We start from the raw sequence: 17,203 nt of genomic DNA, 5'->3' as shown, positions 1-17,203 counted from the left end.
CCCCCCATCCACTGAAGTCCTGAAATCACACAGGAAACAGATGAGAGAGGGCAGCCTCTGGTCTAGACGCTGGCCATTGACAAGCACAAACAACATAAATTAAATCACAGTCACTTTTTGCTCCAGGGATGAAAAGCAGCAATGTAAACCCATCAATTCACAGCAGCAACTTTAAACACACTGGCAACTGTAAAATGTCCAGCCTCAGAGCTGTGAAACACATCATCATTTCCAAGACTGGCAAAAGCTGTTTATCTTGCTGCGTTCTCATGACAGATATTTTTTCCTCTCTGAATTTCTTTTATCTTATTAGATTTTAGTTCCCATTATAGTTAGGACAATTTTGTATTGGGGCAAAATTAATTAGTTTGGATCAAAGTAAGGCTCCCTGAAATGTAACACTAACGAGTCTCATCTGCCTGATTAGAGAGCTTTGCTTTTAGGAACACTACGTACAAAATTTTATTTCAGAGAAATAAAACATTATAAGATTATTTAAGGTTGAAAGCATTAGCTAAATAGTAACCAGGATCATGGATAAAAGATTAGGGTGGCAAACTGTGAGCAGACTTACAGCTGACAAGAGAATGCAAGTGTAGACCAAAACAGGCTAATGAGGATTTGTCAAAGAGGTGCAAGGCAGAGCTCAGTGCAATTCACAACAATATATTTAGTGAACTGACACTGTGCCTCCCATCTATTCACAATTCTTTTCACCTATTCAAATCCTTGTAGGGACTAAATGGAAAAGAGTTATGGATTGGACAGTACCAATATTTAGAAAGAAAAAAAGGGAAAAAAGTTAATTCTGAATGAGTCAAACTAATCTTTAATATCTGGCAAACTACATGGACAAAATATTTGCTTATTTTTGAATCTAATTTTAGTTAAGAACAAGTTGTGTTAATCAATGTTAGCTTTGATTGATGTGAGAATTACTCCAGAGAACAAAGGGGGTTAAATAGAGTGGGTATTTCTCATTTTTATTAAGCTTCTTCACCCCACCCACTTTCTCCTACCCCATTAGTACAAACAATTAAAAAATACAATCTAGAACTAACTTCCTGAAAGACAGGGGTAAATTTACCCGAAAAACCACATGGTAAATGGAGTTACCAGGTATGTTCTGGTAAATTTGGCATAGCACACCATAAATGACATCTGCACAGCTACATGCTGGGTCATTTGTGAATGACAAACACATGACATAAGTACATGCAGTAGAATATAAGGGAACTGCCTTCCCCAAAGCCACATCTCCCTCCACAAACCTCTACAGTACAGACACAAGACTAGTAATGAAGATGTGGTGCTTGGAGAGGGCAGGTCCCAGCTGCTGGCAGAAACAGCTCAGTGTGAGAGGAGGTAGGAAGCCCACAACTGGACAAGGATATGCTTTTACACAGTGGCTGTGGCCAAAGAAACCACTGTAAATTTGAGTGTGCTCTCAAAGCCACCCAGGCAGGCGCTGAGCAGTACAACTGAACAGGCACCACCTCTGGTTGGTGGAAAACCATCCAGACCTGCTGTGGAATCACACCAAGGCACCTAGGGCTTGCACAGCTTTAGGCAGTTACAAACAAAAACTACCTGCCACAGTAGTTTTGGATAAACCAAGAGCTGAATTTGAACTTCTTCTACCTCTTTCCTCTGTTTTGATAAGGTTTCAACTCAAACACTACCACATTTAGTCAAAATTACCTTGACCTGCAACAGACAACACTGAAACCTTGACATTTTTATCCTTTCCCAACCTAACACTGTAAATCAAATTTTAAAAACTAATTTCAAACACCCATGTGTCATCTTCTTCTGATGCCATGCATACTGCACCTGTGCATAATATTCCTCCTGCCAGCCTTCTGCATTAAGTCAATGACAACAGCAACAAAGACCACTGTGCCTGTTATTCATAAGCTTTTTGTTATCTCATGGAAGACGCAATAGGGCCCAGAGCATGTGCGGAAAGGAAAGAACTTTGTTTAATTTAGTTATATTTACTTCTTTCAAGTCTAAGTAAACTCAGGGATCAGTAGATCAGAACTGATTAATTAAATCATGACAGCATTTCTTTTACCCTGTGTGGGCAATCACATCATGCTGTGTCACATTCAGCAGGTTCTTCCAACAAAGCACCCTCAACCTTCACACTGCAGACAAGAAATAAGTCTGCCTCCCAGGTGACACTGCAGCATTAAGAGTTCTTCTCATGCAAAAGCTGACAGTTGTAGAGTAGCACTGTGGTTATTTTCAATACTTCCATCGTGGAGGTTGACTCCAGATCTGTTGGTTAAAGTTACTGATAACGCTGCAATAAAAGATCTGGTTCTGATCTTTATGTTCATCACTGAGTGCTGGACAAGAGGGAAGCGAGCAGAGTGGGCTCAAAAGCACATGTGCACGGACACACTGCTGGATGCTGTCCTCACCCACCTGCTCTGCTGTCCAGAAAGGCTGGAGAAGCAGAAAAACTGCAAGAAGTTTGCCTCTCAGAGTTACCCTGGCTGCTCTTGCTTGTGTCCATAAGCACATGGTCTGTGCAGGAATTAGCCTGGACAACTCCAACCCCTCTCCAGAGCAGTTCAATGCCAGTATATTTTGCATCTATCTCCCATTTTCGTTTAAGAGTTGTGAGAACCTCTCCAATAAGGGAAGAAGGAATAGGAGAAATCTTCCCTTCATTTGGTCTTGGGACTTTCCTATGAGAGCAGCTCACACTACACAGTGCGAATACACTTATGTCTCTCAAAGACTTTCCTTGGACCTATACCATTTGTCACCTCATAGGCAATTTCCTGTGTTTCTTTTTTCTACTCATAAATGTCTTCTATCTACTAACCTCACAAAACCAGACTCCTCCCTTGCTCTTCCATGTCTTCTCCATTTATTTTTCTCTTTCCTATTATTCCAGCCTTTTCTGTCCACTACAGCTCTTCCTTCCTTTCAGCCATTGTTATGGCTTCATCCCAAATGACAAAATGGAGTAATTTTGCAGGTTTTTTTTATTCTCACCTAATCTGAAGTGTTTGTCCCTCTTTTCTACTCTCTTAACTTATTACATCAAAATCTTTATTAATCAGGCTAGCATAAACTCAAAATGTCTTCCCATGGTTCCTGTGTCCAGCCTTCCCACCTGACTGAGGAAACTCTCTGATGTTCAATAAGAGTTTGTGCACTACAAAGAAGTTTTAATGGAAAATAAAACTTTCTGATATCACTGGCTAATTATAATGCAGCTCTGTGGCTGTATTGCAGGGCAGGATAAAAGTGTGCACGTATTTCCTGCATGTTTCAATATCCTCCTATTGACAGAAGATAGGACAACTGGTCTGCTACTGGAGGCCAGGAAATTATTTTTCTGATTTCATTGGAATCATTGACAAAAGCATTTCCTTTCTATGTAAGGTTAACAGATGGCTTGTTAAAGTTACGTCTTCTTTAAACAGAGCTGTCACCAAAAATTATATACATAACAACAAAAATAATATTGATACAAACTCACTGCAAAATTAAAATGAAGTTTGCATAGCCTAAAGCACAGAATAAATAACTGCCACTATTGCAACACAGAATACCAAGGTGCATTTGCTTTTCTAAGATTTCCTTGGAAACTGAATGAAGGGACACAAATTGGGGAAGTGTCAACATGGGACTTAAGTTACCATGGGCACAAATATGCAAGCAGTTACTGTGCCTGTGCCAGGAGCAGGCTGCAGGCTGCTGCAGACCAGGACTCTGCTTTCACATCTTGCCTCTGTCACACTCAAGACCTATGCTAGGCAAGGTGACTCTGCCTCACCTCCATCATGATTTGGCTCCCTGATGCCTCACCCAGCCAGCAAAAAACAAGGACGGAGAGTGGGTGAATTAAAAAAAGAAATTTAAAAAAAATCCAGCAATACTCATTAGCCCACCTGCTGTGGTTTTTAAGACCTCGTATTCACCTTAGGCTTGTCTCATTTCCATTACATCAGGAGAAACTGCAAAGGAAATTCAGCTTTGAAAATAGAAAATGTAATCAGTGTTAGGCTTTTGATAGGTGACTGCACACCAGCTATTCCACCTGGACAGATCTAGAATGCTAACATAATTACTGATATGCAATACCTTTCTCCTTCAACATCACACTTATTATTTATCCTCTTCGTCAGGATTCTTCCACGTTTTCCCCTATTTTCCTTCTTTCTCCAGTATCTCTTCTTCATTGTTTCTCTTTCTCTACTATTGCTGTCTTCTCTTCACAGCCTCCTACCACTGTTACCTTTTCTTTGCGAACTCTTTCACAGTAGCTTTTGTATGAAATTTAGCTCCCAGACTTTACTGAGCCATCACTAAGACATGCAGCTCACATGCAATGACCTGGGAGAAAGAGAAATGGAGCCACATTGGGTTTTGCCTGCGTTCATTCATTTTCTCCACAGTAACAACTCAGAAGCAAACCCATTCTCTTACCTATATTAGATGTCAGCTCCTTGCATTATAAAACTGGGTTTCTTTTTGCAAAAGTGAATCAGGAAGGGAAACAAAAGGACGTGTAGGAGCAGTATTTCCCATTGCAAAACCTCTGTGGATAGCTGTTGGCAATAACCTGGTTAGTTTAGCCATGCTGGTGATGTCAGGTTCGCTCAGCTCACAGCCTGTCAGCTCTGACTGAGGGGCTTCTCTCATTGCAGAGCTGAGGCACATGGCTGCCTGGGCTTGTCTTCACATGAAGGGCTTTTGGGAAGTTGTATAACATCACAGTAGACTGGTCCTTGCCCCAGGTGTAGCAGGTTCTTCCTTTCTCATTGACTTTGGCAGAGCACATGAATTTCATCATCATCGCCAACAAAATGAAAAGTAAATGGTGAGCACTGAAAAAGGACATTTAATTTTTAGGGGGAAATAAAAGGATACATTAGGGAACTGCTAAAAGATCCTGCTGTAGAAAAAAAAAGGCAAATTCTTCAGTGAAAAATAAAAGAGACTGCTGGTTTTGTAACTCTGAGTAGCATCCAAAATAAGGGTAGTGAGAAAGAACACAGATTTTTCCAGGCAAACAAAACTACAGTAACACCTCCATACCTTTTAATGCCAATATAATAAATTATGAAAACACTTCACTTAAAAATAAAGATTTATTATTTCTTTTGGATGCACCTTAGTTTCAGTGACAGGTGTTTATACCAGGGCAGTTTCACCTTACAAAGTACTCACCACAGCACTTAGACAAAATATGAACTAAAATAGTAGTGACAGAAAATTAAGCAATCAGAGTGACCTGGATATGGAAAAGCAGAGAAAAGAGCTTTTAAGGTTTCATGGTTTAATCTACCAGAAAGAACAAATTTGCATCATGAATATTAGGCAAGCATTAGGATATCAGCAACCACCTCCTTGCACTGCCAAAGGAGCAGATAAAGCATTCCAATGCTACTGGTTTTTTTCCCACATCCCAAATTTCTCTGGTTTTGTGGTGCTTTGTCCCACCAGGAAAATGTTACAATGTGGGATAAAGATGCCACATGTGCATAAAAGTTGAGTCAACAGAAAGGTAGAATCCTATCTTTGAATGAAATTATCATATGGATCTATTAACACTAATTTAAAATAAGGTCTTCCAGTCTGCTTTCTGCCTCAATTTTCTATGACTGCTCTCATGCCACAAGTCATATCCAGCTCTGTCCAAGCAGGATTGAATTCCTGCTGCTTTAGTTCAATGCTTCAGATACCCACTTTTGTTCAGAGCTCTGCACAGAGCAGTGACAAGTACTTCTCATTTCTCCCCAAAGAAGGACATTCTGGAGTTAATCAGATCTTTGGTCTGGAAGAAAGCCACTCACCTGCTTGTAGTCAGACAGATAGTCATTCTGAATCAACTGGCCTAGAGAGCTCAGTGGGTGCCAAAACAGGTCTAGGAGAGGGAATTAAAAAAAATACTAAAATCAAAATGCAAACACCTCCCTGCCCCTCCCAGAAAAAGCCCAACCCCACCAAAACCCCAAACACATGCTGCTCATGAAGCACAGGCCAAGGGAGGTCCCTGCTGGCAGGATGGTGAAACACACGTGCACCAGTTCCAAACACATCATTCACCTACCCTCACAAATAATTTCTTCCCTCTCTGAACCCCACAAACACAGCACAGTCACCTTGCATTCACTCTGGCACCAGCCTCACTCCCCAAGGCAGCACCACACCCACTGCAAAAGGCCAAGAGGGAATCCCAATCTCCAATTCACCGTGGTTATCAAGGATAAAAATTCCCAGCATACCTGAATTACCATTCTGCTGAAGCAAGGCTGACTGACCATGTCTGCAGCTCCTTCTGTTGCAGATGAGCAGGAGGATAGGACCCACCTGGGTTGCCGCATGACAGGCACCAGATATCAGTAACATGTAACAGTTCATCAGCCAACACTGGATATTGGTGTATTGAAAAGGAGGAGGAACAAAATAAAACAACAGATCTTGTCTCAGCTTTTTTTTTTCTACATTACATTACATGGCTACTGCAGAATTTCAACTACCACAAATTTCAGGAGATGCACACCAGAAATAATTCTTCACTATGGTGGAAGACACGATACAGCTGGAGACAAACTAAGCTTAAAAAATGTTTATGGGATGAGACACACATTAACTTCCAGACCATAAAAATGACTATGCAAAAAAAGCAAGAGTTAAAATAAATATTCAATGAAGGAAAACATATTTTACAGCACACAGACATTATGAAGAGGTTTGATTTTCCTCTTACAACTGACACACTTAAGAGTAACAGACATTTCCAGTGGCTCAGAAAACAAATTTAATTGACACTGGAATAAAGGAAAGCATACAGGTTTTGTTGTTTTTTTTTTTTTTTTTTAAAGAAGCTTTATTACAAATCTGTAGGTTTAAGAAAATATCCCAAAACTGTCAAAGTAGTATGAAAAATGGTGTCATCTGATTCACAGTCACCAGTTTTCTCCAATAAACACAGCATACAAAAATTGATATAAACCATGGCAATTCTTTTTGGCAAAACAAGTCAGGTATTTGCAATACCAAATTTCCCTGCTGACAACTAAGATGCTGCTGGCAGGGAAATGATTGAATTGCACTGGTTTTGAAAACTGGAATTTGGGATGGAAAGGTTATATGTACATATACACATACGGTATTTTACCACATGTCCAGGTAACTCTGGTAACACAACATGGCCCAGCACAACACTTAAGTCTGTAAAACCTGGAGAGCCAGGGAATGCACGTATGTGATATTCAATTATTCTCTATGCTCTGGTTCCCATTTGCTTTTACATCTCAAACCTAATAAAGGACAATTGTTTTCCACTCTCATTTACAGAAACAGTGAAGTTGATGTGCTGCTGTGCTGTCTCTTCAGACTCAGAACATGTCAGTCCATTGCATGCAGACACAGGATCTAAAAATGCAATGCAGTTAAAATATCATATAGTTAAAGTTTTAGGAGATTGTACACTGAATTTCCTGCAAGTGACCTACCACCCTAACCTCCCCCATGGAAAACATGCCATTTCTCATGCCATTCTGAGATAATTCATACAAGAAATCAAGAAGGAAAGAACTGATATGTTACACTTCTACACTGAAGCACAGACTGCTGCAAAAAAAAACCAAAGGTCTGCAAGTATACCAGGGATTGAATCCAAAGCTGCCCTGCAACTCTTAACTGTGGGTAGTTACCTGCAATGGCTGGAAGCTGCAGCACAGACCATTGGTAACAATATTCTCAAATCCTTGAACTGCACAGGACTGAGACACCACAACTCAGAGCTGCAGTGAAGATGAGGCCTCAGTAGAAGTGTGAAGATTTGAAAGGAGCAGAATGAAAAGTTTCTGTTACAAGGTATTGATATAATCTAAAAAAATCCCCAAACAACTCAATAATTTAATTGTTTTCATCAGATGCTGAGACACCACAACTCAGAGCTGCAGTGAAGATGAGGCCTCAGTAGAAGTGTGAAGATTTGAAAGGAGCAGAATGAAAAGTTTCTGTTACAAGGTATTGATATAATCTAAAAAAATCCCCAAACAACTCAATAATTTAATTGTTTTCATCAGATGCTTGAAGGGGATTTCTATGAAGCAATCCTCCTTTTGCCAACAGCAACTTGAAAGAAACCAGCACCATGTTGAAGAACTACTCAGTGCATTTCATTCATTTTGTTGTTTCAACTTCAGTTGAAAAGCACAGAATTGAGAGTTATTCAAAGAAAACTACTCTGCAGGAGAGCAATTAGAAATCAACAGTCTCTCGTTACCAGAGCAAACAGGATGGAAGATGCAGAAGTGATTTACAGTCATTTCTTTCCCCTTGCAGACCAGGTTAACCCTAGGTTAATCAGGGCTACCCAGAACATTTCTTAAAAGCCACCTGCTGGTAAAGAGGTTGACTCATACTCCTGCATTTACTGAAAACTTGATTTCTGAAATGCTGTAATGGATCAGTCAAAAATCTTCATTCCAAAGAAGGAAAATATTTAATTTACATTCTTAGGTGTGAGCCTTCAGGCTTGGGAAACATTTTTCTAGATTGTCAGCAAGTGTCTGATCAGCCTCACGCAGGACTTCAAGGAAACTCTCCACCTGGAAATAAAAAACACAAACAAGGAGAAAAAATAAAAAACAAAACCAAGTTGCATAGAACACAGAATTCTTATACTGGCACAGAGGCTCTTTCTACTTCTGTACCTTCCAAATAAGAGCAGCCAGCAGCAGCCACTGCAATGAATAATAGAAAATGCTCTACAGTAGCTACCTTCCTCCTAAATATCACAATTCCAGTTGGCCTAAATTTTGAAATGGTACCACCTTCCTCAAACCCTTATTTTCTTGTTTAAAAGAAACACAGAAACTTTGCTCACCCAGACAGAAGCTCCCTATGAAAAATCTTAGAATAATTATTTTATAAAAATATATAGGACAACTTTTCAGCTAGGATAAATTTTCAGACATCCACTCACATCAGCACAGTTTGGCCCTGGCATCAGCTGATGATCTCAGCAATGCTCTGGCTGAAGTGAGGCAGAGCAGACAGAGGGGGTAAGACTATCTGGCACTGGATGGTGTTTTACCTGTGCCTGAGCAATTCTGCCCTGTTTGTGTATCAGATTTGGAAAGGTCCTGCCACCTAAGGAGCACTTTTTCAGCTGTGTCACAGACCTTGTCACATACTCACCGAAGCAGAATACAGAGGTAAGAGGTTCTGAAAAGCACAGGAACATGTCTGTTCATTCAGGTGTCCTTGGTGCAGTCCTTCTAAGGTATTCTCCTGGAAAATCAGAAATACAACCAGCATATCATGAACAGTTGTTGAAAGAACAATAAAACAGCGCACAGCATCCACAGAATGTATTTTGTTCTTATCAGTGGGTAAAACAACCAGAACTTACAGATCTCAGAGAAAGCCAGACACAGCTGAGGCCAAAAGGTGTGAAAGCTCACACATCACAAGTCTCTTAACCTGAATGCTTCCACAATTAAAAGGATCCAGCTGAGAAGGTGAGATTACATATTTCCTTTTCCTAAATAAACTGACTTTCATTCAAAAGAAAGGGCAACATATATATACAGAATTTATCATACAGAATCTTGGCACACCCCTCAGAAAACCTTTGTCCCTCCCATCTCCCACACATGTTGCTACTTCTGGTTGAGTCTCTAATGAATTCCCAGTAAGCAACTGCACTTGCACAGAAAAATGTCCACATTAATATTAAATACATTTTTCTTACCTACCCTGCAGAAATCCCTACTATAATTTTGTTTATTCTTACCTTGGTTAGTTCTTGAAGCATATTGGAAAGCAATTCACAGCAAATATCCTTCAAAATTTTTAAATGGAAATCTTCCTCATTTACATCAGTCCTTCCAGTCTCCTCTTGCTCAGACTCCTTGGAGTTATCAACAGCTCTCTTCCCACAGCCCTCCATGTATTGTAAAATACGAATCAAGCTCCCAATCAGTGGCATATCTTAACACAAAGTAACAAGAACAGTGAACTTTAACACTGAAAATTCTTGTCCATCGTTTCAAGGCATTAGAATTTTGAAACACACCATCAGATTTTTACACAAAAGCTATAGGGATGTATATTCTGATAGTGTTGTGTTTTGTTACTCAAAGACAGTTTTGAAAAAGCAAGTGGAAATGTAGTAGAAAACCCAAATAATTTTTCTTGCAAGCTGACCTGTATCTATAAAAACTATATGCCAGTGTAAGGAGCATGAGGAGGAAACTGTCTTTAGAAGTACGCAGTGAGGGCAGTATGTTAAATTTGCATCCAGATAATCCTATCTGACAAACCAAACTGCACAGCATCTTTCTGCTGCAGATGACCCTGACTCACATTCTCAAGACAGGCTTTTAATTCTGAAGACTTTTCCATGGATTGAAAAGTAAGAAATGATAGAGGGATTTAAGTAAGTGCAGAATCTCCCCCTACTAAAAAAAAAAAAAACTACTGCATAAAAATATATGTTGTATATATTATGTATAAAATAACAATGTAATAATATATTACTATAAATTAGAAAAAATAAATTTTGAAATTTTCACTAGTTTACCCAATGGAGGAGACTGAGCAGAATCTGTAGATTCTGGTATTGTAAATTCTCAGAATTTACAGCCCACCTAGTAACTGAACTTTGGGCTAGCTGTGATTCTGAGTAACCAGGGAAGAGTCTTACTGCATGCAATGTCACTGAATTGAACCACCTTCCACAACCACATAAAGCCAATTGTGAATATTAACTTTAAAAAAGAATAGAAAAAAGCAGAACTTGCTTTTCCTCATCCTGGTATACTCCTGCTCTGTCTGTGAAGCAAACATAGCAGACAGCACGGACAAAATAGAGGCCAGCACAGTCTTCTGCTCCTGCACAATGATCGGTGGATCATCTGGCTGGCAAAGCTCCTGGCAAACGAGGTCATAAAGCAAACTCCAAGTCTCTTTTCCTCCATCAGGAGCCTGCACTTGAGAAAGAAAGAGGACCCACCAACCCAACAAATTTATTCCAGGTATGTGAATTCTCCCCAATAAATACGTGATGATCCAGAAGTTATGGCCTCTCTTGGCCCCCTCACACATAGCAATTCCAGGTTCTTACCAATAGCCTGGATACCCTCATCCACTGTGGTCAGGAGCTGCAGGATATGCATATAAACATCCAGTCCTTCTGGGTTATCTGATCTACACAGAACAAATACCAAAAAGACATATTAAAGTGCTGCTTACTGAGCTTATGTTCTGTGTTTTGGTCACAGAGAAGCCCATCAGCAGTCGCTGCCATTCCTTTTGCAAACAAACAAGTTGACTCATATCAAACCATAAGTCTAGGAAAACATATCCCAGTGATTGTCAAACTGTGCCACTAAAAGCAAGATATTTGGGCACAGGCCTTATAAGGTTATGAGGAATCTTCCCAGCCATGAAATCAAAAAGAAATCTCCCATACCGGACTTGCTTGGCTGCTTCAAGTATACAAGGCACAATCTTAAACTCTGGAAGTTCTTCAGGAGAATCATCTACAGATGGTCCCACAGAGTGACAAGTGCCATTTTTGATCCAGTTTAACATCAGCTCTTCATCCAGATCAAAGAGTTTGTCCACCACTTCACCCACTTTCACCAGCAATTCAACTGCACAAGAGAGAATGTTATTTTTATTTCAACAAGACTGAAAATGAAGAGCAAAAATTAGTTCACAAAATGCTGGTATATACAAGTACTTGGAGTAAATTCAGGACTGAAATAAATTCACTTTCCCTGTGACCCACTACTGGTTGCTATGTTTAATTCCTTCATGTGGCATAGACCAGATAAAGAGTTTGATATATAGGGGTTGTTAGAAAGCCCACTGACACCTTCTACCTTGTCTTGCCACATGTGAAGCAGTAACTTTATTCTGCAAAGAGATGCCATGTTCCTGAAAAGTCCTCACTTCTGCCTCTGAAGTAAAATTTTTCAAGATTTGTTCCTAGATATGCAGTTTTATGCTAATCATCCACCTGCCAATCTGCCATTTTACTTAAACAGATCTGTTATTTCAATTGGATGGAGCAGGATTTCTGAGAATTGGCATTTAAAATTTTGATAAAAAAATTGAAAAAGCTGTATTATTAGGATTCTTGACAAATGACAACTGCTGTTACAGCTGAGTTGGATGTTAAACACAAATGCTATTCAAAATACTTCCATTTTTAGGTGGTTAGTGTGGTTTTTGCTAAATTAGTACTAAGAGATATTTGTGTAGCACTGTCTGCATACCTAAAGCCTGCACAGCATTCAGCTGTGCAGGTTGCCAGAGTAACTGAACCATTCCTCGAGTTCACATTCCACAGATACAGTAGCTTTAAAAATAGAAAATCCATATCTGACTTGAAAAAAATTAATTAAATGATGTCTTGTTTCAAGGTTCAAAAATGACATATGTCATTCTGAATGAAGACTGAATGAAGACTATGCCCTTTCTTTTATTCTGGCAAATAACAACTTCTTCAATTTAAATATATTTTTATTCTCCCCCCAGAGGTTTCTTCTTCCTCTATGAGTGCTTTTATATATATTTATAAACCTGCAAAGGCAGGGCAAGTTTGTTTTGGTGTCCTTTAAACTCACGAGGTTTCCTTTATTTTAAAGAAATTAACCCAACTGAAAATATTTGTCTTTGAAATTGCAAACTTTGGTTATTTTTCTTCTGCAAACACCCACTAAATCCCAGCTTGTTTTGGCAACTTACCATTTGTAGAACTGGACATGATAAAGCAAACACAGTCATACACAGAAGGGTTTTCTCGGATCCTCTCCACCCAGACACTGGCCACCTCAGGCTGGGAGAGGCAAGTTAACAACAACCTAGGCAAGAATTCCCCATTTAACAAATTAGAAGCCAGTTCACTCCTTTTAGCTGTACAAGTGTAAATCCAAAATAGTGACAGTGGAAACAGAAATGGGAATCTAACTCACAGCAAAGTGATTCCACAACAATGCAGAAACAATAAAAGGAAAGGATGAGAGGATAATAAAATAGTGAGCCCACTTGTCAGTTTTCTCCCCAGGCCTCAGAGCATAGCAGAACTACATGTTACTGCTAATGATGCATTAATTTCTGAGATGTCCTACCTGCTTGTTTCCAGAAGAGTTGGGGAATCTGAATCACACAAACGTTGCAGTAACACTTGGCTTTAAGAAGAAAATGCAAGGGGAAAAAAAGTTAATAAAATCCATCTTTATTTTTTAAAAAGGTATAAAAAGATTAATTTCATAACTGCAGCCATGTTCTGAGATAAAAGCCAGCTTTTCCTAACTGTGCATGCACTTCCAGTGTCTCAAGACCACCAAACTTAAAAACTAACTTGACTGGTGATTAAAAATCCCCAAAAATAGTGGTGTATGTCCTTTCTTCCTTTCCTGAGCACCTCCCACAGAAACATGGCCAGCCAAAAGTTACGAATGAAGATGAGGCTGGGTAGGCAAGCTTAGATCCTCCTCTAACATGAATTTCCTAATTGTGAGTCCAGACAAGCATTACCTGTTCATGTACAAAGCACACAGATACTTACCCAAGATTCTCATCTTTGCTAATGGACATGCAGATATCCTGGAAACAGGCCATATTCCCTAATATTCCCACACAGATTTCCTGGAAAGTCAAAACACAGTATAATGAGATAACTGCATCTACAATTTCACTTCCAGAGCCATAAGACAAGAGAGGTTCAAAGATGTTTTCCAGTTTGACTTCCAAGCTTGTATGACTTACTGATTTCATGACAAAAATAGAAATTTTTCCACAGATTCCATACAGATTTTTCTGTTCTATCAGACTAGCCTAAAATACATTCAGGTATTATGCAGATATTTAGGTGTTCCATAAAAGCAAATGTATCTTGAAATCAGCTCTGCTCACATATTCTTTGTATACTGTTTTGAAGCTAATTTGACAGCCCTGTTATTAAAGCAAAAAGGAGTCCTAAAATAAAAATATCACTACATAAACATGACCCTCACTGATATTCTTTTGCTCACAAAAGAAAGGGATCTTAATACAAGCTTCCAGCAAAGCCCATTTTCTGATTAAAGATACCTAAAATAAAACAAAATAAAATAAAACCCCAAAGCAGTGCATCCCATTAGGATATTCATGCCAAGGTAATCATTAAGAGGATGCACACTTGGGTAAAGGGGACCATGAGAGCTCTGAAACACCTGCAGGTGACTGGTGCTAAAACAAAGTGAGTCATTAGTTTGCAGCAAGTCAAAGTCAGAAATCAACTGTCTCCACTAAAATTGTATTCTTAATTATGAACATGCTATAACCTCTGCTAAATTACAGCAGGCACTCCAGCAAACACTGTTTCATGATAGTAGCTGTGACAGCCAATTTGCACTCACTTGCAAATATGCGTTGTACTTTCCAAAGACAAAGTACTAAACTTTCAAAGCTCTATTTGTCTCTACTGATCTCCTGGAGTAAAGTATCTGGAAACTTCTGAGAAAGAGGATTTACATCAACCCTGAATACCTTTGAAAATCCTATCTTGAGACTTGCAGTGCACTGTGTAGCACAAGCTAGAAATCAGTGACATCAAAACAAGTGGAAAATTTAAAAAAAAACTGAAGTATTGGTGCCTTAACAATTCCAAATATTACTTTTTGTAATCTTTTTGTGTTTATTTCTCATTATCTTGTTCTGATTTGATTGGTAATAAATTAATTTCCCCAAGTGGAGTCTGTTTTGCCCATGACAAATCACAGAAACTGGTGAGTGACCTCTCCCTGCCCTTATCTTGACCCATGAGCCTTTTGTTGTATTTTCTCTCCCCTGTCCAGCTGAGGAGGGGAGTGACAGAGCAGCTTTGGTGGGCACCTGGCCTCCAGCCAGCGTCAAACCACCACACTTCTGCAGGTCTGACTTAACAAATTCATGACCATTTCTGTTCAGTCATCATGAAACAAGTCAAAAGGAAAAAAAGAGGCCAGACTGCTGGGTTTTATAACAGGTCTTAATAACTGTTTGATAAAATCAGTCCTTCATCAGTGTATCTAGATGAGGATGTGTGAGCAGAGATGCACCAGCTTCAGCATTACCAAAATTCTTACTGATTAGACCATGTTAAAAACAGAGTGGAAAAGCATTCAAAATTTTCATTTTGTGTTTTCTCCTGGTTCCCCTTATACATTACACGTGCAGTGGGAAAAGGGAGATAAATGTAAATTAATGTACAGAGCAGTACAGAATGTACTGTTGCTGTTAACACAGGAGAGCTTTTTGACAGCGTATACTTACAGTTAGGCGAGGGCATTTGGACTTGGCAAAAACTCCCATGAATATATCGGGGGCGTTGAACTCCTGAAGAAATAAAGCAACATCCTGTGGAGAAAGTGAATGGAGAAGTAAATGGACCTCTCCATTTTCCAAATGCAAAACCAAACGTGTTCCCACAGCACAAGGACTGAATCAAAGAGATGACAAACTCACTACAAGGAATTTGTTATTTGCTGACAGTTAATACCAATAATCCTTGTTTTCCAATGAGAGAAGGACAGCAAGCCCCTCTGGTGATTCAGTATACCAGTGATTTGCTGTAGAATGAGCCAAAAAGTCACATTTGCAAGAAAATGCAAATTGCTCCCTATCGCCACAGAAACAGACACTCAACCAGAATTCAGTAAATATCATGTTTTAAGGCACGACATCACCATGACATATAAAAAAGAAGCAAGTGAAGAGATTGCCATTAGCATTTGATCGGAACACACAAGAGGAAATCTCTTCCTCGTTTTACCACATTAAAACACAAGATTAGTTGTCTGTTTGGGAGTAAAAGATCCATGTTCCATGTTTACTTAAAAAATCTGAACAACAAGGTAGGGAATAAAATAATACTTAAACTAATATATATATCTCTCTCAAGAATTTGTTCCAGCATTTGAGAGTGCTGAGAAATACACTAAGTGTTATATTGACACTGCAAGTAGGCAGCTAAACTTTGAAAGGCTGTTTATCTATCAGAGAAAGCTATGCTTACCATCAGGACATATGACAATTGCTAGAGGAAAATATGCCTGTTTAGAGATGGCATCAATACTATCTATCCCCATAATCCAAGTGCTGAAGGCACAGGCTGTGCACCCGAGTTAATTCCAGCTGCTGTCCTGATCCAGCGCAGGTTCCGTGGTGAGGCTGCTTGGTGCCGCCCCAGCCCAGCTGTCCTGCCTCACCCTGCCCACCACACCCGGGCGTGAGCAGCAGCACCAGAACGAGCGAGCTGGCTGATTCCCTGCCTTCTCCCACTGCCAGCACCATTCTGACGGGACACTCGGGGCAGACGCGCCCCGAGGTGCCGCACAAGGCTCCTACCTCGTCCATCGACATGTCCCACACCTTGCAAATGTCATTCTCCATCTCCTCGTCCAGCTCCGTCCGGGCTCCCTCGGGGTTGGCGGCGGGATCCGGCTCCGCGGGGGCGATCACCTGGGACACAGCAGAGAGGGGGGAGAACGATCCGGCTGAACCCCCAGCATCACCCGGCAGCCGCTGGGTCCCCTCTGGGTCCCCAGGTGTTTTCCCATCATGTCCCCGCCCGGCCCCCGGATATGTGCCTTGTGAATCCCAGCTGTGTCCCCGGGTTTGTCCCCGCTGGTTCCCGGGTGTCCCCCCCGGCCCTGGCAAAGATCGCGTCGCACCAACGCGGCGCTGACCGACGCCGGGCCCGCCGCCCGCTCCCTCCCGGCGGCCGCGCACCTCGACGAGGCGGGTGAGGACGCTGAAGAGCCAGTGCTTGCTGTACACCGTGTTCCCCACCGCGTCCCCCTCCTCCTCCTCCGCATCATTGCACGGCGGCGACGGGTTGCGGTCCATGGTGGCCCCACAGCCGTGCGGGGGCAGCGAGGTGGCGGCGCGGCCGGAGCGGCGCACGAGGCCCCACAGCGCCCCCTGCCCACCGGCGGCCACTGTCGCCTCCCGCGCCCGGGCCTGCGCCGGGATCGCGCCGGGACCGTGCCAGGATCGCGCTGGGATCGCACCGGGACCCTGACAGGATAGTGCCGGCACACGCCCGCCCAGGGCCGCCCCTCGGCAGGGAGCGGCACCCGCGCTCCCGGAGCACCCGAGGGTCCCAAGGGGGGACCCTTTGGCAGCCCCCGTGATGTCCCGACACCGACACCGCCGCCCCTGCCCCGCAGTCCCGCGCCTC

The 17,203-nt window shown here is 41.3% G+C and overlaps 1 protein-coding gene across 6 annotated transcripts; it reads right to left on the bottom strand.

The window, feature by feature from the left end:
• Positions 1 to 813: 813 nt before the first annotated feature.
• SAAL1 (serum amyloid A like 1) lies at positions 814 to 16,903 on the bottom strand. 6 transcript variants are annotated; one of them, XR_008437521.1, is made up of 15 exons: positions 16,753 to 16,903; positions 16,369 to 16,482; positions 15,295 to 15,378; positions 13,568 to 13,647; positions 13,128 to 13,187; positions 12,745 to 12,860; positions 11,462 to 11,645; positions 11,114 to 11,196; positions 10,791 to 10,979; positions 9,782 to 9,978; positions 9,184 to 9,276; positions 8,495 to 8,591; positions 6,255 to 7,407; positions 5,823 to 5,893; positions 5,104 to 5,310 (listed from the first exon to the last, which is right to left on the bottom strand). XR_008437521.1 is itself a non-coding variant. In XM_053980145.1 (13 exons), exons 1-12 carry the CDS (start codon positions 16,867 to 16,869, stop codon positions 8,499 to 8,501), a joined length of 1,410 nt encoding a protein of 469 aa, XP_053836120.1. In that variant the 5' UTR covers positions 16,870 to 16,903; the 3' UTR covers positions 5,104 to 7,407; positions 8,495 to 8,498. The 6 variants fall into 6 exon arrangements, 2 of the variants coding, with proteins under 2 accessions (XP_053836120.1, XP_053836121.1); XR_008437522.1 differs by lacking the exon at positions 5,104 to 5,310 and adding an exon at positions 814 to 4,853 and having other exon boundaries at positions 5,823 to 7,407; XR_008437519.1 differs by having other exon boundaries at positions 5,823 to 7,407.
• Between the last annotated feature and the right edge of the window lie 300 nt (positions 16,904 to 17,203).

Source organism: Vidua macroura, chromosome 6 (assembly GCF_024509145.1).
Source record: "Vidua macroura isolate BioBank_ID:100142 chromosome 6, ASM2450914v1, whole genome shotgun sequence".
In the NCBI taxonomy this organism is placed as follows: Eukaryota; Metazoa; Chordata; class Aves; order Passeriformes; family Viduidae; genus Vidua; species Vidua macroura.
The sequence above is the reverse complement of the archived record's forward strand: the minus strand, read 5'-3'. Positions and strand labels throughout refer to the sequence as shown.

What these genes read in the sequence shown, in the direction of transcription:
- SAAL1 (XM_053980145.1), bottom strand. Translation starts at nt 16,869, where the DNA reads ATGGACCGCAACCCGTCGCCGCCGTGCAATGATGCGGAGGAGGAGGAG. An exon ending in TCCTCACCCGCCTCGTCGAG is followed by an intron (nt 16,483 to 16,752) that starts GTGCGCGGCCGC and finishes GCTGTGTCCCAG; the next exon opens with GTGATCGCCCCCGCGGAGCC. An exon ending in ACTCTTCTGGAAACAAGCAG is followed by an intron (nt 12,861 to 13,127) that starts GTAGGACATCTC and finishes ATTCTTGCCTAG; the next exon opens with GTTGTTGTTAACTTGCCTCT.